The 23,029-nt window shown below is 41.3% G+C and overlaps 2 protein-coding genes across 2 annotated transcripts in view; one reads left to right on the top strand and one right to left on the bottom strand.

Annotated features, from left to right (window-relative positions):
* Nucleotides 1-23,029, top strand: part of LARGE1 (LARGE xylosyl- and glucuronyltransferase 1) — a 491,216-nt gene that overhangs the window by 398,527 nt on the left and 69,660 nt on the right. The window lies entirely within an intron of this gene.
* Nucleotides 7,756-9,418, bottom strand: LOC142301066 (E3 ubiquitin/ISG15 ligase TRIM25-like). Its single transcript, XM_075342086.1, has one exon. It carries the CDS (start codon nucleotides 9,416-9,418, stop codon nucleotides 7,838-7,840), a length of 1,581 nt encoding a protein of 526 aa, XP_075198201.1. The 3' UTR covers nucleotides 7,756-7,837.

The raw sequence follows: 23,029 nt of genomic DNA, 5'->3' as shown, positions 1-23,029 counted from the left end.
TATTATAGTAGTTATATTCTTGTACATAGGAGCAGTATTATAGTAGTTATATTCCTGTACATAGGAGGCAGTATTATAGTAGTTATATTCTTGTACATAGGAGCAGTATTATAGTAGTTATATTCTTGTACATAGAGGGCAGTATTATAGTAGTTATATTCTTGTACATAGGAGCAGTATTATAGTAGTTATATTCCTGTACATAGGGGGCAGTATTATAGTAGTTATATTCTTGTACATAGAGGGCAGTATTATAGTAGTTATATTCTTGTACATAGGGGCAGTATTATAGTAGTTATATTCTTGTACATAGAGGGCAGTATTATAGTAGTTATATTCCTGTACATAGGGGGCAGTATTATAGTAGTTATATTCTTGTACATAGGGAGCAGTATTATAGTAGTTATATTCTTGTACATAAGGGCAGTTATATTCTTGTACATAGAGGGCAGTATTATAGTAGTTATATTCCTGTACATAGGGGCAGTATTATAGTAGTTATATTCTTGTACATAGGGGCAGTATTATAGTAGTTATATTCTTGTACATAGGGGCAGTATTATAGTAGTTATATTCTTGTACATAGGGGGCAGTATTATAGTAGTTATATTCTTGTACATAGAGGGCAGTATTATAGTAGTTATATTATTGTACATAGGGGGCAGTATTATAGTAGTTATATTATTGTACATAGGAGCAGTATTATAGTAGTTATATTCTTGTACATAGGGGCAGTATTATAGTAGTTATATTCTTGTACATAGAGGGCAGTATTATAGTAGTTATATTCTTGTACATAGGGGGCAGTATTATAGTAGTTATATTCTTGTACATAGGGGCAGTATTATAGTAGTTATATTCCTGTACATAGGAGCAGTATTATAGTAGTTATATTCTTGTACATAGGGGCAGTATTATAGTAGTTATATTCTTGTACATAGGAGCAGTATTATAGTAGTTATATTCTTGCACATAGGAGCAGTATTATAGTAGTTATATTCTTGTACATAGGGGCAGTATTATAGTAGTTATATTCTTGTACATAGGGGCAGTATTATAGCAGTTATATTGTGTAGAGCCTTATAGTATTTTCTTATTACGGTTCCTGCTTTATGAATTATTATATGATTTTGTGTGTTTTCTCGGCGTGTTGCGCTGTCACCCGCTTTCACTGCTCGTTGTCGCGGTTTCTGACCGGTGTGTATTTTCCTCCTCCGCCATGTAATAACCTGCTGTAGATGTTCCTGAATGATTTCATTGATTAAGTTTCCTTGCGCTGAAACTTCTGTGCCTGGAATCCAAATCTAATACCTTAATTCAATTCTCACCTGATAAGGTTGCCGAGAAGAAGCCAAAGCCATTTAACCCTCCGTTTTCTGTGCATATTGGAGGATTGAGACAGAAATGATTGTAGGACTCCTCATTGTCATGAACAGAATGATAATGTTTTTGGCTGTGATGAGAGGATTGTATATTATGTCATCAGATGGCGGCACTAATTATAGATTTAGATTGAAGTCTGTAGCTCCCCACAGCCGGCTGTACTCATGCAGCCCCAAATGACTCTCCTCCACCATGCCTGACTGTAGGCAGGACACACTTGTTTTTGTCCTCACCTTATTTCCACCACACACGCTGACATCATCTAAATCAAATAAGTTCATCTTAGTCTCATCAGGCACAGGACGGTTCCAGTAATCCATGTTGTTAGTCTGCTTGTCTTCAGCAAACTTTTTGCGGCGTTTCTTGTGGATCATCTTTTAGAAGAGGCTTCCTTCTGGGACAACAACCATGCAGATCAATGTGATGCAGTGTGTGTTGTATAGTCTGAGCACTGACAGGCGGACCCCCCACCCCTGTATCCTCTGCAGTGTGTGGCGTATGGTCTGGGCACTGACAGGCGGACCCCCCACCCTGTAACCTCTGCAGTGTGCGGCGTATCGTCTGAGCACTGACAGGCGGACCCCCCACCCCTGTAACCTCTGCAGTGTGCGGCGTATGGTCTGAGCACTGACAGGTGGACACCCCCACCCCTGTAACCTCTGCAGTGTGCGGCGTATGGTCTGAGCACTGACAGGTGGACACCCCCACCCCTGTAACCTCTGCAGTGTGCGGTGTGTGGTCTGAGCACTGACAGGCGAACCCCCACCCCTGTAACTTCTGCAGCAATGCTAGCAGCACTGATACATCTATTCTGAAAAGGCCCTATGAATATGACGCTGAGTTCGTGCACTCTGCTTCTTTGGTCGGCCATGACAAGGCCTGTACTGAGTGGGTCTGTCTGGTTATACCGCTGTATGGTCTTGGCCATCGTTCTGCAGTTCAGTGTCAGGGTGGTGACAATCTTCTTATAGCCTCGGCCATCTCTATGTAGAGCAACAATTCTTTATAGCAGATCCCAAGAGAATTGTGATATTCATATTTATATATATATAGGGACATAAACATTTGCGTACACTTTGTCTGTAGAGGCAGCCAACAACTCTGTGTATAGGGTGCACTCCTCAGGCACTGTGTATAGGGTGCACTCCTGTTGCACTGTGTATGGGGTGCACTCCTGTGGCACTGTGTATAGGGTGCACTCCTGTGGCACTGTGTATAGGGTGCACTTCTCTGGCACTGTGTATGGGGTGCACTCCTCTGGCACTGTGTATAGGGTGCACTCCTCTGGCACTGTGTATGGGGTGCACTCCTCCGGCACTGTGTATGGGGTGCACTCCTCTGGCACTGTGTATGGGGTGCACTCCTCTGGCACTGTGTATGGGGTGCACTCCTCTGGCACTGTGTATAGGGTGCACTCCTCTGGCACTGTGTATAGGGTGCATTCCTCTGGCACTGTGTATAGGGTGCACTCCTGTGATACTGTGTATGGGGTGCACTCCTGTGGCACTGTGTATAGGGTGCACTCCTGTGGCACTGTGTATGGGGTGCACTCCTGTGGCACTGTGTATAGGGAGCACTCCTCTGGCACTGTGTATAGGGTGCACTCCTCTGGCACTGTGTATAGGGTGCACTCCTCTGGCACTGTGTATAGGGTGCACTCCTCTGGCACTGTGTATAGGGTGCACTCCTGTGGCACTGTGTATAGGATGCACTCCTGTGGCACTGTGTATAGGATGCACTCCTCTGGCACTGTGTACAGGCTGCACTCCTGTGGCACTGTGTATAGGATGCACTCCTCTGGCACTGTGTATAGGATGCACTCCTCAGGCACTGTGTATAGGGTGCACTCCTCAGGCACTGTGTATAGGGTGCACTCCTCTGGCACTGTGTATAGGGTGCACTCCTCAGGCACTGTGTATAGGGTGCACTCCTCTGGCACTGTGTATAGGATGCACTCCTCTGGCACTGTGTATAGGGTGCACTCCTCAGGCACTGTGTATAGGGTGCACTCCTCTGGCACTGTGTATAGGGTGCACTCTTCTGGCACTGTGTATAGGGTGCACTCTTCTGGCACTGTGTATAGGGTGCACTCCTCTGGCACTGTGTATAGGGTGCACTCTTCTGGCACTGTGTATAGGGTGCACTCCTCTGGCACTGTGTATAGGATGCACTCCTCTGGCACTGTGTATAGGGTGCACTCCTCAGGCACTGTGTATAGGGTGCACTCCTCTGGCACTGTGTATAGGGTGCACTCCTCTGGCACTGTGTATAGGGTGCACTCCTCTGGCACTGTGTATAGGGTGCACTCCTCTGGCACTGTGTATAGGGTGCACTCTACTGGCACTGTGTATAGGGTGCACTCTTCTGGCACTGTGTATAGGGTGCACTCCTCTGGCACTGTGTATAGGGTGCACTCCTCAGGCACTGTGTATAGGGTGCACTTCTCTGGCACTGTGTATAGGGTGCACTCCTCTGGCACTGTGTATAGGGTGCACTCCTCTGGCACTGTGTATAGGGTGCACTCCTCTGGCACTGTGTATAGGGTGCACTCCTCAGGCACTGTGTATAGGGTGCACTCCTCTGGCACTGTGTATAGGGTGCACTCTTCTGGCACTGTGTCTAGGGTGCACTCTTCTGGCACTGTGTATAGGGTGCACTCTTCTGGCACTGTGTATAGGGTGCACTCCTCTGGCACTGTGTATAGGGTGCACTCCTCAGGCACTGTGTATAGGGTGCACTTCTCTGGCACTGTGTATAGGGTGCACTCCTCTGGCACTGTGTATAGGGTGCACTCCTCAGGCACTGTGTATAGGGTGCACTCCTCTGGCACTGTGTATAGGGTGCACTCCTCTGGCACTGTGTATAGGGTGCACTCCTCAGGCAGTGTGTATAGGGAGCACTCCTCTGTCACTGTGTATAGGGAGCACTCCTCTGTCACTGTGTATAGGCTGAACTCCCGTGGCACTGTGTATAGACTGCACTCCCGTGGCACTGTGTGTAGAGTGCACTCCTCTGGCACTGTGTATTGGGTGCACTCCTGTGGCACTGTGTATAGGGTGCACTCCTGTGGCACTGTGTATAGACTGCACTCCCGTGGCACTGTGTGTAGAGTGCACTCCTCTGGCACTGTGTATAGGGTGCACTCCTGTGGCACTGTGTGTAGAGTGCACTCCTCTGGCACTGTGTGTAGAGTGCACTCCTCTGGCACTGTGTATAGGGTGCACTCCTGTGTCACTGTGTATAGGGTGCACTCCTCAGGCACTGTGTATAGGGTGCACTCCTGTGGCACTGTGTATAGGGTGCACTCCTCTGGCACTGTGTATAGGGTGCACTCCTCTGGCACTGTGTATAGGGTGCACTCCTCTGGCACTGTGTATAGGGTGCACTCCTCTGGTACTGTGTATAGGGTGCACTCCTCTGGCACTGTGTATAGGGTGCACTCCTGTGGCGCTGTGTATAGGGTGCACTCCTGTGGCACTGTGTATAGGGTGCACTCCTCTGGCACTGTGTATAGGGTGCACTCTTGTGGCACTGTGTATAGGGTGCACTCCTGTGGCACTGTGTATAGGGTGCACTCCTGTGGCACTGTGTATAGGGTGCACTCCTGTGGCACTGTGTATAGGGTGCACTCCTGTGGCACTGTGTATAGGGTGCACTCCTGTGGCACTGTGTATAGGGTGCACTCCTCTGGCACTGTGTACAGGCTGCACTCCTGTGGCACTGTGTATAGGGTGCACTCCTGTGGCACTGTGTATAGGGTGCACTCCTCTGGCACTGTGTACAGGCTGCACTCCTCTGGCACTGTGTATAGGGTGCACTCCTGTGGCACTGTGTATAGGGTGCACTCCTGTGGCACTGTGTACAGGCTGCACTCCTGTGGCACTGTGTATAGGGTGCACTCCTCTGGCACTGTGTATAGGGTGCACTCCTGTGGCACTGTGTATAGGGTGTGTTTCCTTTAAGAATACATTTACTTTCACACAATTAACCCCTTTATTCCTTTTTTCGCAGTAAATCACGCATTCCTTAGCGACTATCTCGTCGGCTTCATCATTTTTTCTCCATAATTGAAAACCGCAGATTATTATCCGCTGCAATTAACATAAAATCTCGCGGACCATATTGTAATAATCAGGATTTGCCGCCGTCCTCTGATGATTAAGAACATTGAATATTTCATGGCCCTGATTGCACCGCGAATCGCTCACATTCTCGCTAATTTACCAATAACAAAAAAAAAGACCCCGTCCTCCAGGTCTGCAAAAAATACAAGTAAAGTCCACTATTAAAGCCTTTCTCCAGAAACGGCGCCCCCTCATGTGCTTAGGTCGTGTCAGGTATTGCAGCTCAGCCTCATTCAAACATGGGGCTGCAATACCTGACAAAGCCTATCCACAAGGGTGGCACTGTTTCTAGAAAACAATATTTCAGCATAAAGGAGCGCTCCTACTGTTGAGACCCATAACAGTATATTCAGACCCGCTGCTGCCATCCTCCTCCTCCCCCGGTTTCGGTGACGTCCCCCCCTTTTCTTTTCCTGTGTGATTTTCTCCGAGCGCACACAATGCCCCCGGTGCATTGTATTTAGAACTCAGCTGAACATTCACGCCATCTGCTCTCTTTCCACAGCTGACAGTTTTTGCCTGCGTAAAGCTGGAGCGGCGGCGCTGACCTTCAGAGGGAGCTACAAAAGCGAGTGACTCCGCTTACACTTACACTAAATTCCGCCATATCAAACGCTCCTATTTCTGAGGGGTTTTTTTTAGATATAGCGCATCAAAAAATAATCAAAAAGTGAAATTCTATATTTCTGCGGCCACCACTAGAGGGAGCTTATTAGCAGCGGCCACCACCAGAGGGAGCTTATTAGCAGCGGCCACCACCAGAGGGAGGTTAGGAGAGCAGCCACCACTAGAGGGAGCTTAGGAGCAGCCACCATTAGAAGGAGCTTAGGAGCAGCAGCCACCACTAGAGGGTGCTTGGGAGCAGCAGCCACCACTAGAGGGAGCTTAGGAGGAGCAGCCACTAATAGATGGAGCTTAGCAGCAGCGGCCACCACTAGACGGAGCTTGGGAGCAGCGGCCACCACTAGATGGAGCTTAGGAGCAGTGGCCACTAATAGATGGAGCTTAGGGGCAGCGGCCACCACTAGAGGGAGCTTAGGAGCAGCGGCTACTAATAGATGCAGCTTAGGGGCAGCGGCCACCACTAGATGGAGCTTAGGAGCAGTGGCCACTAATAGATGGAGCTTAGGGGCAGCGACCACTACTGGAGGGAGCTTAGGAGCAGCGGCCACCACTAGAGGGAGCTTAGGAGCAGCAGACAGCACTAGAGGGAGCTTAGGAGCAGCAGACAGAACTAGAGGGAGGTTAGGAGCAGCAGACAGAACTAGAGGGAGGTTAGGAGCAGCAGACAGAACTAGAGGGAGGTTAGGAGCAGCAGACAGAACTAGAGGGAGGTTAGGAGCAGCGGCCACCACTAGAGGAAGCTTGGGAGCAGCGGCCACTACTGGAGGGAGCTTAGGAGCAGCAGCCACCACTAGAAGGAGCTTGGGAGCAGCAGCCACCATTAGAGGGAGCATAGGGGCAGCAACTACCACTAGAGGGAGCTTAGGAGCAGCACCCACCACTAAAGGGTGCTTAGATGCAGCAGCCGCCACTAGAAGGCGCTTAGGAGCAGGCTGCATACAACTTATCCATTGTGCTCAATAGTAACAACGTCTACAGTGAGCTCCCTCTAGTGGTGGAAGCAGATTTGAAAACTTCAATCCCATAACTCAGACTCTGGAAATATATATATATATATATATATATATATATATATATATCTGATTGCTATAAAGACATCATGAACATAAAATCCGCACCCAACTTTGCGTCAATTTAGATAAAAAATTAAATGGATATATTTTCCGCTTTACTCTGACCCCAACATCTTCACCGACCCCTAACCCTACTTTATAGCCACCATTACTCTCCACATGAAGTCTATGGCTCCTTTAGAAGACATTCAAGAACCCATAAGGACAAAACCTGGGTTCACATCCAAACCTTGATGTTATTCAAAAACACAAAATTAATAAATTTATGGTGAAGTGGAGAAAAAAGGAGACAGTGGTGTCAATTGAGGTAGAGTTTTGTAGCCTCACCCTATGCTGAGGTATCACAAAACCTATGTGAACCATCGAATGTTGGTCATCCAAAGGTGTCCATATACCTTCCGAAAGCTCTTCCTCCCGATCCTCAGCTGTTTGGATATGTTTTCAATAGAGGTAATTAACTCTCTGATGACATATCTGTTGGCTTATGTTCAAAGAGGACCGCATGACCCATCTTTCTTGCCCAGACATCAGGTAGTCAAAGGCCACCATAAGATAGTCATCCCGGTCCTATCAAAATTGGTAATTGTGGGAACATGTTCAAATTTCATTGTTGTAGAACGTTCTTCTATACTTTCAGCTGTCATCTTTTCCACTTCCAAACCTTAAAGAACTGCCCAGTACCCAACATAGGACATGAAGGGGCTCGGAGAAGGCGGCAGTGAAGGTGTGTAAGTGTCTCATGGGGTCACACAGCTCATAAAAGGACAGCTGCCCGGCCTCATAATCCAGATATAGACCAAGTTTCTTACAGGAAGGCTGAGCTGGCAGCTGGATGACTTTTGAGTCGTGTATCACGGAGTATTGATTGCTCCATAGACGGAGTGCCCATGACTTATCGTTCTGCCCGATGACGCAATGCTCCCCTTTCCGGTCTATATTGGCATAGCTCATTCCCACACACCAGTCTCCTCTGTCAATGCTTTCCAGCTCAAAGAAATGGTTCCCTGAGGAAAAGAAGTTCTCGCTTAAGATTTGACATGACTGAAAGATGTTGGGAGAATCTGGACGATTTTGGCTAAATCCAGGCCAAGAGACCACCTTGAGGTCTTCAGATAATGCTACGTCATTTCCTGCTGTGTTGATATCAAGTAAGATGTCGGCAGGATCGGGCATCTTGAAGTCTCTGAACTTTATTTCTTGCACAATTTTTTCCATAGCTGTGAGTATCATCATAGAGATAACAAGTTTATCCAGATCGCCCACGGTATGGACATCATCTCTCGTACAAGTGTCCACCTCAGATATAACAGTTCTTTCCAGCTTTTGATCTTTTAAGACTGTGAGTGGATCCTTAATATCACACAGTTGTTGAATAGAAAGCATCACCCCGGAGAAGTCTTCTATCTCCTTTTCCAGCTGTTGGGTCAGACCAGAGACTAAAAGTGAGACTTGCTCTTCTTGCCTGGAGATCTCACTCAGGACCTTCTTCTCCAGGTCATCCACCTGTCTCCTAATGTCTATAAAGAGGTGTGAAATAGACTGACTTATGATGTCAGCTCTGTCATGGACGTTTGTCATGTGGTTATACAAGGCCTGAAACCTTGACACATTTCCTTCTTTTCTCGAAAGTAGATTGTCGAAGACCTTTCCCAGCTGCTCCTTCTTCTTGACCGAAGCTTCATCTAGAGACTCTATTTGGTGTCCTCGATGTTTTCTGGTGAAACTGCAGGACACACAGATACAAGCAGAGTCCTCAGAGCAGTAATATTCCAGGATCTTCTTATGGACAGAACATTTCCTTTCCTCCAGAGAAGTTCTGGGATCAGATAAGACGTGTTCTGGTCCTTTGTGGTGAACCCTCAGGTGATTATCACACAGAGAAGCCTCACAGTGTAGACAGGATCTAACAGCAGGTACCGGAGAGTGAATGCAGTAAGTGCAGAAGATCGGGGTGACCTCCTCGTGAGGTGGCTGAGTAGACTGGAATCTCTCCACAATATTCCTTAGTTTCCGGTTCTTCTTCAGTCCCGGCCGCCTTCGAAACTCTTCTCTGCATTCAGGACAGGAGTAAACTCCAGACTCGTCCTGTGTATCCAGCACACGATCAATACAGACCCGGCAGAAGCTGTGTCCACATCTCAGGGTTACAGGATCGGTATAAGTGCTCAGACAGATGGAGCAGAGCAGCTCGTCCCTCAGATCGGCAGACGCCATGGCTGACAGTAGTTGTGAGAAATGAAAGTTGAATATTACACAACGAGGACGTGGCGCAGTCCACACCCCTCCGTGAGAGAAATGCTGTGTATGTGGGCAAGGTTCAGTCCACGCATACCTTGAGCGAGATAACACTTATCTGTCACTTCCATAGAATACAGCTTGATACACACTCTGGTCCTAGTAGAGGTCCGGATTACACATCAGGCGCATGCGCCACGTGAGATACTGCATAATCTGTACTGTAGGATATATGGTCAACAAGGATTAATAGGTTATTTACAGGATACACCCCCAGTAATGTGACTACATGGCTCAGCAATCTGTATCTCACATGAAAGACCAGATACAGCGGCCCAAGAACAATATCACACAGGACAGGCCGGGGAAACGGGCTCTGTAGTATCAGACACTAACAACGTGGGGCCTCTGTGCAACTTGTGAGTTTGGGATTTTCTTTTATGAGTGTATGTATATATTTATATTACTTAGTTCACTCACTATATATAGCACCGTCCCTTATTACATAGCATCCTCTCTTATTATGTATAGCACCATCCCTTATTACGTAGCATCCTCTCTTATTATGTATAGCACCATCCCTTATTACATAGCATCCTCTCTTATTATGTATAGCACCGTCCGTTATTACATAGTATCCTCTCTTATTATGTATAGCACCATCCCTTATTACATAGCATCCTCTCTTATTATGTATAGCGCCATCCCTTATTACATAGCATCCTCTCTTATTATGTATAGCACCATCCCTTATTACATAGCATCCTCTCTTATTAGGTATAGCACCATCACTTATTACGTAGCATCCTCTCTTATTATGTATAGCACCATCCCTTATTACATAGCATCCTCTCTTATTATGTATAGCACCATCCCTTATTACATAGCATCCTCTCTTATTATGTATAGCACCGTCCCTTATTACATAGCATCCTCTCTTATTATGTATAGCGCCATCCCTTATTACATAGCATCCTCTCTTATTAGGTATAGCACCATCCCTTATTACATAGCATCCTCTCTTATTATGTATAGCACCATCCTTATTACATAGCATCCTCTCTTATTATGTATAGCACCATCCCTTATTACATAGCATCCTCTCTTATTAGGTATAGCACCATCCCTTATTACGTAGCATCCTCTCTTATTATGTATAGCACCATCCCTTATTACATAGCATCCTCTCTTATTATGTATAGCACCATCCCTTATTACATAGCATCCTCTCTTATTATGTATAGCACCGTCCCTTATTACATAGCATCCTCTCTTATTATGTATAGCACCATCCCTTATTACATAGCATCCTCTCTTATTATGTATAGCACCGTCCCTTATTACATAGCATCCTCTCTTATTATGTAGAGCACCGTCCCTTATTACATAGCATCCTCTCTTATTATGTATAGCACCGTCCCTTATTACATAGCATCCTCTCTTATTATGTATAGCACCGTCCCTTATTACATAGCATCCTCTCTTATTATGTATAGCACCGTCCCTTATTACATAGCATCCTCTCTTATTATGTATAGCACCGTCCCTTATTACATAGTATCCTCTCTTATTATGTATAGCACCGTCCCTTATTACATAGTATCCTCTATTATTATGTATAGCACCGTCCCTTATTACATAGCATCCTCTCTTATTATGTATAGCACCGTCCCTTATTACGTAGCATCCTCTCTTATTATGTATAGCACCGTCCCTTATTACGTAGCATCCTCTCTTATTATGTATAGCACCGTCCCTTATTACATAGCATCCTCTTATTATGTATAGCACCATCCTTATTACATAGCATCCTCTCTTATTATGTATAGCACCGTCCCTTATTACATCAGATCCTCTCTTATTAGGTATAGCACCGTCCCTTATTACATAGCATCCTCTCTTATTATGTATAGCACCATCCCTTATTACATAGCATCCTCTCTTATTATGTATAGCACCATCCCTTATTACATAGCATCCTCTTATTATGTATAGCACCATCCCTTATTACATAGCATCCTCTCTTATTATGTATAGCACCGTCCCTTATTACATAGCATCCTCTTATTATATATAGCACCATCCCTTATTACATAGCATCCTCTTATTATATAAGAGCACCATCCCTTATTACATAGCATCCTCTTATGTATAGCACCATCCCTTATTACATAGCATCCTCTCTTATTATGTATAGCACCGTCCCTTATTACATAGCATCCTCTCTTATTATGTATAGCACCATCCCTTATTACATAGCATCCTCTCTTATTATGTATAGCACCATCCCTTATTACATAGTATCCTCTCATATTATATATAGCACCGTCCCTTATTACATAGCATCCTCTCTTATTAGGTATAGCACCGTCCCTTATTACATAGTATCCTCTTATTATGTATAGCACCGTCCCTTATTACAGCAGATCCTCTCTTATTATGTATAGCACCATCCCTTATTACATAGCATCCTCTCTTATTATGTATAGCACCATCCGTTATTACATAGCATCCTCTCTTATTATGTATAGCACCGTCCCTTATTACATAGCATTCTCTCTTATTATGTATAGCACCTTCCCTTATTACATAGCATCCTCTCTTATTATGTATAGCACTGTCCCTTATTACATAGCATCCTCTCTTATTATGTATAGCACCATTCCTTATTACATAGCATCCTCTCTTATTATGTATAGCACCGTCCCTTATTACATAGCATTCTCTCTTATTATGTATAGCACCATCCCTTATTACATAGTATCCTCTCTTATTATGTATAGCACCGTCCCTTATTACATAGTATCCTCTCTTATTATGTATAGCACCGTCCCTTATTACATAGCATCCTCTCTTATTATGTATAGCACTGTCCCTTATTACATAGCATCCTCTCTTATTATGTATAGCACCGTCCCTTATTACATAGCATCCTCTCTTATTATGTATAGCGCCATCCCTTATTACATAGCATCCTCTCTTATTATGTATAGCGCCATCCCTTATTACATAGCATCCTCTCTTATTATGTATAGCACCGTCCCTTATTACATAGCATCCTCTCTTATTATGTATAGCACCGTCCCTTATTACATAGCATCCTCTCTTATTATGTATAGCACCTTCCCTTATTACATAGCATCCTCTCTTATTATGTATAGCACCGTCCCTTATTACATAGCATCCTCTCTTATTATGTATAGCACCGTCCCTTATTACATAGCATCCTCTCTTATTATGTATAGCACCGTCCCTTATTACATAGCATCCTCTCTTATTATGTATAGCACCGTCCCTTATTACATAGTATCCTCTCTTATTATGTATAGCACGTCCCTTATTACATAGTATCCTCTATTATTATGTATAGCACCGTCCCTTATTACATAGCATCCTCTCTTATTATGTATAGCACCGTCCCTTATTACATAGTATCCTCTCTTATTATGTATAGCACCGTCCCTTATTACATAGTATCCTCTATTATTATGTATAGCACCGTCCCTTATTACATAGCATCCTCTCTTATTATGTATAGCACCATCCCTTATTACATAGCATCCTCTTATTATGTATAGCACCATCCTTATTACATAGCATCCTCTCTTATTATGTATAGCACCGTCCCTTATTACATCAGATCCTCTCTTATTATGTATAGCACCGTCCCTTATTACATAGCATCCTCTTATTATATATAGCACCATCCCTTATTACATAGCATCCTCTTATTATATAAGAGCACCATCCCTTATTACATAGCATCCTCTTATGTATAGCACCATCCCTTATTACATAGCATCCTCTCTTATTATGTATAGCACCGTCCCTTATTACATAGCATCCTCTCTTATGTACAGCACCATCCCTTATTACATAGCATCCTCTCTTATTATGTATAGCACCATCCCTTATTACATAGTATCCTCTCATATTATATATAGCACCATCCCTTATTACATAGCATCCTCTCTTATTAGGTATAGCACCGTCCCTTATTACATAGTATCCTCTTATTATGTATAGCACCGTCCCTTATTACAGCAGATCCTCTCTTATTATGTATAGCACCATCCCTTATTACATAGCATCCTCTCTTATTATGTATAGCACCATCCCTTATTACATAGCATCCTCTCTTATTATGTATAGCACCGTCCCTTATTACATAGCATTCTCTCTTATTATGTATAGCACCTTCCCTTATTACATAGCATCCTCTCTTATTATGTATAGCACTGTCCCTTATTACATAGCATCCTCTCTTATTATGTATAGCACCATTCCTTATTACATAGCATCCTCTCTTATTATGTATAGCACCGTCCCTTATTACATAGCATTCTCTCTTATTATGTATAGCACCATCCCTTATTACATAGTATCCTCTCTTATTATGTATAGCACCGTCCCTTATTACATAGTATCCTCTCTTATTATGTATAGCACCGTCCCTTATTACATAGCATCCTCTCTTATTATGTATAGCACCATCCCTTATTACATCAGATCCTCTCTTATTATGTATAGCACCGTCCCTTATTACATAGCATTCTCTCTTATTATGTATAGCACCATCCCTTATTACATAGTATCCTCTCTTATTATGTATAGCACCGTCCCTTATTACATAGTATCCTCTCTTATTATGTATAGCACCGTCCCTTATTACATAGCATCCTCTCTTATTATGTATAGCACCATCCCTTATTACATCAGATCCTCTCTTATTATGTATAGCACTGTCCCTTATTACATAGCATCCTCTCTTATTATGTATAGCACCATTCCTTATTACATAGCATCCTCTCTTATTATGTATAGCGCCATCCCTTATTATATAGCATCCTCTCTTATTATGTATAGCGCCATCCCTTATTACATAGCATCCTCTCTTATTATGTATAGCACCGTCCCTTATTACGTAGCATCCTCTCTTATTATGTATAGCGCCATCCCTTATTACATAGCATCCTCTCTTATTATGTATAGCGCCATCCCTTATTACATAGCATCCTCTCTTATTATGTATAGCACCGTCCCTTATTACATAGCATCCTCTTTTATTATGTATAGCGCCATCCCTTATTACATAGCATCATCTCTTATTATGTATAGCACCGTCCCTTATTACATAGCATCATCTTTTATTATGTATAGCACCGTCCCTTATTACATAGCATCATCTCTTATTATGTATAGCACCGTCCCTTATTACATAGCATCCTCTCTTATTATGTATAGCACTGTCCCTTATTACATAGCATCCTCTCTTATTATGTATAGCACCATTCCTTATTACATAGCATCCTCTCTTATTATGTATAGCGCCATCCCTTATTACATAGCATCCTCTCTTATTATGTATAGCGCCATCCCTTATTACATAGCATCCTCTCTTATTATGTATAGCACCGTCCCTTATTACATAGCATCCTCTCTTATTATGTATAGCACCGTCCCTTATTACATAGCATCCTCTCTTATTATGTATAGCACCATCCCTTATTACATAGCATCCTCTCTTATTATGTATAGCATCATCCCTTATTACATAGCATCCTCTCTTATTATGTATAGCACCGTCCCTTATTACATCAGATCCTCTCTTATTATGTATAGCACCGTCCCTTATTACATAGTACCCTCTCTTATTATGTACAGTTAGGTCCAGAAATCTTTGGCCAGTGACACAATTTTGGCGAGTTGGGCTCTGCATGCCACCACATTGGCTTTGAAATGAAACCTCTACAACAGAATTCAAGTGCAGATTGTAACGTTTAATTTGAAGGTTTGAACAAAAATATCTGATAGAAATTGTAGGAATTGTCACATTTCTTTACAAACACTCCACATTTTAGGAGGTCAAAAGTAATTGGACAAATAAACCAAACCCAAACAAAATATTTTTATTTTCAATATTTTGTTGCGAATCCTTTGGAGGCAATCACTGCCTTAAGTCTGGAACCCATGGACATCACCAAACGCTGGGTTTCCTCCTTCTTAATGCTTTGCCAGGCCTTTACAGCCGCAGCCTTCAGGTCTTGCTTGTTTGTGGGTCTTTCTGTCTTAAGTCTGGATTTGAGCAAGTGAAATGCATGCTCAATTGGGTTAAGATCTGGTGATTGACTTGGCCATTGCAGAATGTTCCACTTTTTTGCACTCATGAACTCCTGGGTAGCTTTGGCTGTATGCTTGGGGTCATTGTCCATCTGTACTATGAAGCGCTGTCCGATCAACTTTGCGGCATTTGGCTGAATCTGGGCTGAAAGTATATCCCGGTACACTTCAGAATTCATCCGGCTACTCTTGTCTGCTGTTATGTCATCAATAAACACAAGTGACCCAGTGCCATTGAAAGCCATGCATGCCCATGCCATCACGTTGCCTCCACCATGTTTTACAGAGGATGTGGTGTGCCTTGGATCATGTGCCGTTCCCTTTCTTCTCCAAACTTTTTTCTTCCCATCATTCTGGTACAGGTTGATCTTGGTCTCATCTGTCCATAGAATACTTTTCCAGAACTGAGCTGGCTTCATGAGGTGTTTTTCAGCAAATGTAACTCTGGCCTGTCTATTTTCGGAATTGATGAATGTTTTGCATCTAGATGTGAACCCTTTGTATTTACTTTCATGGAGTCTTCTCTTTACTGTTGACTTAGAGACAGATACACCTACTTCACTGAGAGTGTTCTGGACTTCAGTTGATGTTGTGAACGGGTTCTTCTTCACCAAAGAAAGTATGCGGCGATCATCCACCACTGTTGTCATCCGTGGACGCCCAGGCCTTTTTGAGTTCCCAAGCTCACCAGTCAATTCCTTTTTTCTCAGAATGTACCCGACTGTTGATTTTGCTACTCCAAGCATATCTGCTATCTCTCTGATGGATTTTTTCTTTTTTTTCAGCCTCAGGATGTTCTGCTTCACCTCAATTGAGAGTTCCTTAGACCGCATGTTGTCTGGTCACAGCAACAGCTTCCAAATGCAAAACCACACACCTGTAATCAACCCCAGACCTTTTAACTACTTCATTGATTACAGGTTAACGAGGGAGACGCCTTCAGAGTTAATTGCAGCCCTTAGAGTCCCTTGTCCAATTACTTTTGGTCCCTTGAAAAAGAGGAGGCTATGCATTACAGAGCTATGATTCCTAAACCCTTTCTCCGATTTGGAAGTGAAAACTCTCATATTGCAGCTGGGAGTGTGCACTTTCAGCCCATATTATATATAGAATTGTATTTCTGAACATGTTTTTGTAAACAGCTAAAATAACAAAACTTGTCACTGTCCAAATATTTCTGGCCCTAACTGTATAGCACCATCCCTTATTACATAGCATCCTCTCTTATTATGTATAGCATCATTCCTTATTACATAGCATCCTCTCTTATTATGTATAGCACCATCCATTATTACATAGCATCCTCTCTTATTATGTATAGCACCATCCATTATTACATAGCTTCCTCTCTTATTATGTATAGCACCATCCATTATTACATAGCATCCTCTCTTATTATGTATAGCACCATCCATTATTACATAGCATCCTCTCTTATTATGTATAGCACCGTCCCTTATTACATAGCATCCTCTCTTATTATGTATAGCACCATCCATTATTACATAGCATCCTCTCTTATTATGTATAGCATCATTCCTTATTACATAGCATCCTCTCTTATTATGTATAGCACCATCCATTATTACATAGCTTCCTCTCTTATGTATAGCACCATCCATTATTACATAGCATCCTCTCTTATTATGTATAGCACCATCCATTATTACATAGCATCCTCTCTTATTATGTATAGCACCGTCCCTTATTACATAGCATCCTCTCTTATTATGTATAGCACCATCCATTATTACATAGCATCCTCTCTTATTATGTACAGCACCATCCATTATTACATAGCATCCTCTCTTATTATGTATAGCACCGTCCCTTATTACATAGCATCCTCTCTTATTATGTATAGCACCGTCCCTTATTACATAGCATCCTCTCTTATTATGTATAGCATCATCCCTTATTACATAGCATCCTCTCTTAATATGTATAGCACCGTCCCTTATTACATAGCTTCCTCTCTTAATATGTATAGCACCATCCTTATTACATAGCATTCTCTCTTATTATGTATAGCACCATCCATTATTACATAGCATCCTCTCTTATTATGTATAGCATCGTCCCTTATTACATAGCATCCTCTCTTATTATGTATAGCACCATCCCTTATTACATAGTATCCTCTCTTATTATGTATAGCACCGTCCCTTATTACATAGTATCCTCTCTTATTATGTATAGCATCATCCCTTATTACATAGTATCCTCTCTTATTATGTATAGCATCATCCCTTATTACATAGTATCCTCTCTTATTATGTATAGCATCATCCCTTATTACATAGTATCCTCTCTTATTATGTATAGCACCGTCCCTTATTACATAGTATCCTCTCTTATTATGAATAGCACCGTCCCTTATTACATAGCATCCTCTCTTATTATGTATAGCACCATCCCTTATTACATAGCATCCTCTCTTATTATGTATAGCACCATCCATTATTACATAGCATCCTCTCTTATTATGTATAGCACCGTCCCTTATTACATAGCATCCTCTCTTATTATGTATAGCACCATCCATTATTACATAGCATCCTCTCTTATTATGTATAGCACCATCCATTATTACATAGCATCCTCTCTTATTATGTATAGCACCGTCCCTTATTACATAGCATCCTCTCTTATTATGTATAGCACCGTCCCTTATTACATAGCATCCTCTCTTATTATGTATAGCATCATCCCTTATTACATAGCATCCTCTCTTAATATGTATAGCACCGTCCCTTATTACATAGCTTCCTCTCTTAATATGTATAGCACCATCCTTATTACATAGCATTCTATCTTATTATGTATAGCACCATCCATTATTACATAGCATCCTCTCTTATTATGTATAGCATCGTCCCTTATTACATAGCATCCTCTCTTATTATGTATAGCATCATCCCTTATTACATAGCATCCTCTCTTATTATGTATAGCATCATCCCTTATTACATAGTATCCTCTCTTATTATGTATAGCACCGTCCCTTATTACATAGTATCCTCTCTTATTATGAATAGCACCGTCCCTTATTACATAGCATCCTCTCTTATTATGTATAGCACCATCCCTTATTACATAGCATCCTCTCTTATTATGTATAGCACCATCCATTATTACATAGCATCCTCTCTTATTATGTATAGCACCGTCCCTTATTACATAGCATCCTCTCTTATTATGTATAGCATCATCCCTTATTACATAGCATCCTCTGTTAATATGTATAGCACCGTCCCTTATTACATAGCTTCCTCTCTTATTATGTATAGCACCGTCCCTTATTACATAGCATCCTCTCTTATTATGTATAGCACCATCCCTTATTACATAGCATCCTCTCTTATTATGTATAGCATCATCCCTTATTACATAGCATCCTCTCTTATTATGTATAGCACCGTCCCTTATTACATAGCATCCTCTCTTATTATGTATAGCACCATCCCTTATTACATAGCATCCTCTCTTATTATGTATAGCACCGTCCCTTATTACATAGCATCCTCTCTTATTATGTATAGCATCATCCCTTATTACATAGCATCCTCTGTTAATATGTATAGCACTGTCCCTTATTACATAGCATCCTCTCTTATTATGTATAGCACCATCCCTTATTACATAGCATCCTCTCTTATTATGTATAGCATCATCCCTTATTACATAGCATCCTCTCTTATTATGTATAGCACCGTCCCTTATTACATAGCTTCCTCTCTTATTATGTATAGCACCGTCCCTTATTACATAGCATTCTCTCTTATTATGTATAGCGCCATCCCTAATTACATAGCATCCTCTCTTATTATGTATAGCGCTATGCCTTATTACATAGCATCCTCTTTTATTATGTATAGCACCATCCATTATTACATAGCATCCTCTCTTATTATGTATAGCACCATCCCTTATTACATAGCATCCTCTCTTATTATGTATAGCACCATCCCTTATTACATAGCATCCTCTCTTATTATGTATAGCACCATCCCTTATTACATAGCATTCTCTCTTATTATGTATAGCACCGTCCCTTATTACATAGTATCCTCTCTTATTATGTATAGCACCTTCCCTTATTACATAGCATTCTCTCTTATTATGTATAGCGCCATCCCTTATTACATAGCATCCTCTCTTATTATGTATAGCACCGTCCCTTATTACATAGCATCCTCTCTTATTATGTATAGCACCGTCCCTTATTATATAGCATCCTCTCTTATTATGTATAGCACCGTCCCTTATTACATAGCATCCTCTCTTATTATGTATAGCACCGTCCCTTATTACATAGCATCCTCTCTTATTATGTATAGCACCGTCCCTTATTATATAGCATCCTCTCTTATTATGTATAGCACCGTCCCTTATTACATAGCATCCTCTCTTATTATGTATAGCACCATCCCTTATTACATAGCATCCTCTCTTATTATGTATAGCACCGTCCCTTATTACATAGCATCCTCTCTTATTATGTATAGCATCGTCCCTTATTACATAGTATCCTCTCTTATTATGAATAGCACCGTCCCTTATTACATAGCATCCTCTCTTATTATGTATAGCACCATCCCTTATTACATAGCATCCTCTCTTATTATGTATAGCACCATCCATTATTACATAGCATCCTCTCTTATTATGTATAGCACCGTCCCTTATTACATAGCATCCTCTCTTATTATGTATAGCATCATCCCTTATTACATAGCATCCTCTGTTAATATGTATAGCACCGTCCCTTATTACATAGCTTCCTCTCTTATTATGTATAGCACCGTCCCTTATTACATAGCATCCTCTCTTATTATGTATAGCACCATCCCTTATTACATAGCATCCTCTCTTATTATGTATAGCACCGTCCCTTATTACATAGCATCCTCTCTTATTATGTATAGCACCATCCCTTATTACATAGCATCCTCTCTTATTATGTATAGCACCGTCCCTTATTACATAGCATCCTCTCTTATTATGTATAGCATCATCCCTTATTACATAGCATCCTCTGTTAATATGTATAGCACTGTCCCTTATTACATAGCATCCTCTCTTATTATGTATAGCACCGTCCCTTATTACATAGCATCCTCTCTTATTATGTATAGCATCATCCCTTATTACATAGCATCCTCTCTTATTATGTATAGCACCGTCCCTTATTACATAGCTTCCTCTCTTATTATGTATAGCACCGTCCCTTATTACATAGCATTCTCTCTTATTATGTATAGCGCCATCCCTAATTACATAGCATCCTCTCTTATTATGTATAGCGCCATGCCTTATTACATAGCATCCTCTTTTATTATGTATAGCACCATCCATTATTACATAGCATCCTCTCTTATTATGTATAGCACCATCCCTTATTACATAGCATCCTCTCTTATTATGTATAGCACCATCCCTTATTACATAGCATCCTCTCTTATTATGTATAGCACCATCCCTTATTACATAGCATTCTCTCTTATTATGTATAGCACCGTCCCTTATTACATAGTATCCTCTCTTATTATGTATAGCACCTTCCCTTATTACATAGCATTCTCTCTTATTATGTATAGCGCCATCCCTTATTACATAGCATCCTCTCTTATTATGTATAGCACCGTCCCTTATTACATAGCATCCTCTCTTATTATGTATAGCACCGTCCCTTATTATATAGCATCCTCTCTTATTATGTATAGCACCGTCCCTTATTACATAGCATCCTCTCTTATTATGTATAGCACCATCCCTTATTACATAGCATCCTCTCTTATTATGTATAGCACCTTCCCTTATTACATAGCATCCTCTCTTATTATGTATAGCACCGTCCCTTATTACATAGCATCCTCTCTTATTATGTATAGCACCATCCCTTATTACATAGCATCCTCTCTTATTATGTATAGCACCGTCCCTTATTACATAGCATCCTCTCTTATTATGTATAGCACCGTCCCTTATTATATAGCATCCTCTCTTATTATGTATAGCACCGTCCCTTATTATATAGCATCCTCTCTTATTATGTATAGCACCGTCCCTTATTACATAGCATCCTCTCTTATTATGTATAGTGCCATCCCTTATTACCTAGCATCATCTCTAGGTATGGAGCCGTCCCTTATTACTGTGTCCTCCCTTGGTATGTACAGCACTATCCCTTACATAGCATAGTCTCTTCTTATTTTTGTTATTCATAGCGCTCTCTCTTTATTTTATAGTATCCTCTTTTATTTTATTCATGGCGCCCTCTGTTTGATTCATAGCGTCCTCTTTTGTAAGATATAGAATAAAATGGCTACTTATGGAATATGGGAAAGCTTCTTTTCTAATGGAGGAGGCTGATTTACTGGTCCTCTGGTCAGATGCTGCTCCATCAGCAGCAGTCATTTTATTTTATATTTAACAAGAGAGGACACTGTGTAATAAAGGATAGAGCCATACATAACAAGAGAGGACACTATGTAATAAAGAAAGGGTATTATGAATAACAAAAATAAGAAGAGACTATGCTATGTAAGGGATAGTGCTGTACATACCAAGGGAGGTATAACAAAAATATATAAAATATATATATAAAATATTTATAAAATATATTTAAAAAATAACGAGAAAACACTATGTAACAAGGGATAGTAATTTACATAACAAGAGAGGACACTATATAATAAAGGATAGAGCTATACAAAACAAGAGAGGACACTATGTAATAAAAAAGGGCACTATGAATAGCAAAAATATCAAGAGAAAACTTTATGTAACAAGGGATAGTGTTATACTTAACAAGGGAGAACACTCTAGTTTGTGATGGTTCTATACATAACAAGAGATGACACTATCTAATAAGGGACGGCACTATACATAACCAGAGATAATGCTATGAAATAAGGCATGGCTCTGTACATAAAAAGAAAGAAAACTATGTAAAAAAGGGACAGTACTACATATAACATGGGATGACAATATGTAAGAAACGATGCAATACATAGCAAAGTGCAATACATAAGAAGAGAGAACAATATTTAATAAGGAACAGTGCTGTACATAAGAAGCGATGACACCATGTAATAATGGGATGGCACTGTGCATAATAAGAGATGACACTATGAAATAAGGGCTGGAGCTATACATAACTAAAGATGATGCAATGTAATAAGGGATGGCACTCTGCATAATATAAGAGGACACTATATAATAAGGGATGGCACTATATATATAACAAGAGTCACTTTGTATAGCGGCAATATTTTCACAATCCATTATCATTGACTCATTTCATATCTGTATCGATCTGGTAGGAGTCATGTAATACACACAGGTAAATTCCATTAATCCGGCATCCAACTGTCTGGAAATCCTGATATATGACAAGGATAGACCCATGCTAGATTAGCAGGAGAGCCATAACTAGAACAAAACCTGTACAGACCTCATTCGTCT

Source organism: Anomaloglossus baeobatrachus, chromosome 4 (assembly GCF_048569485.1).
Source record: "Anomaloglossus baeobatrachus isolate aAnoBae1 chromosome 4, aAnoBae1.hap1, whole genome shotgun sequence".
NCBI lineage: Eukaryota > Metazoa > Chordata > Amphibia > Anura > Aromobatidae > Anomaloglossus > Anomaloglossus baeobatrachus.
Note: the sequence above shows the minus strand (reverse complement) of the source record. Positions and strands in the feature narration are given on the sequence as shown.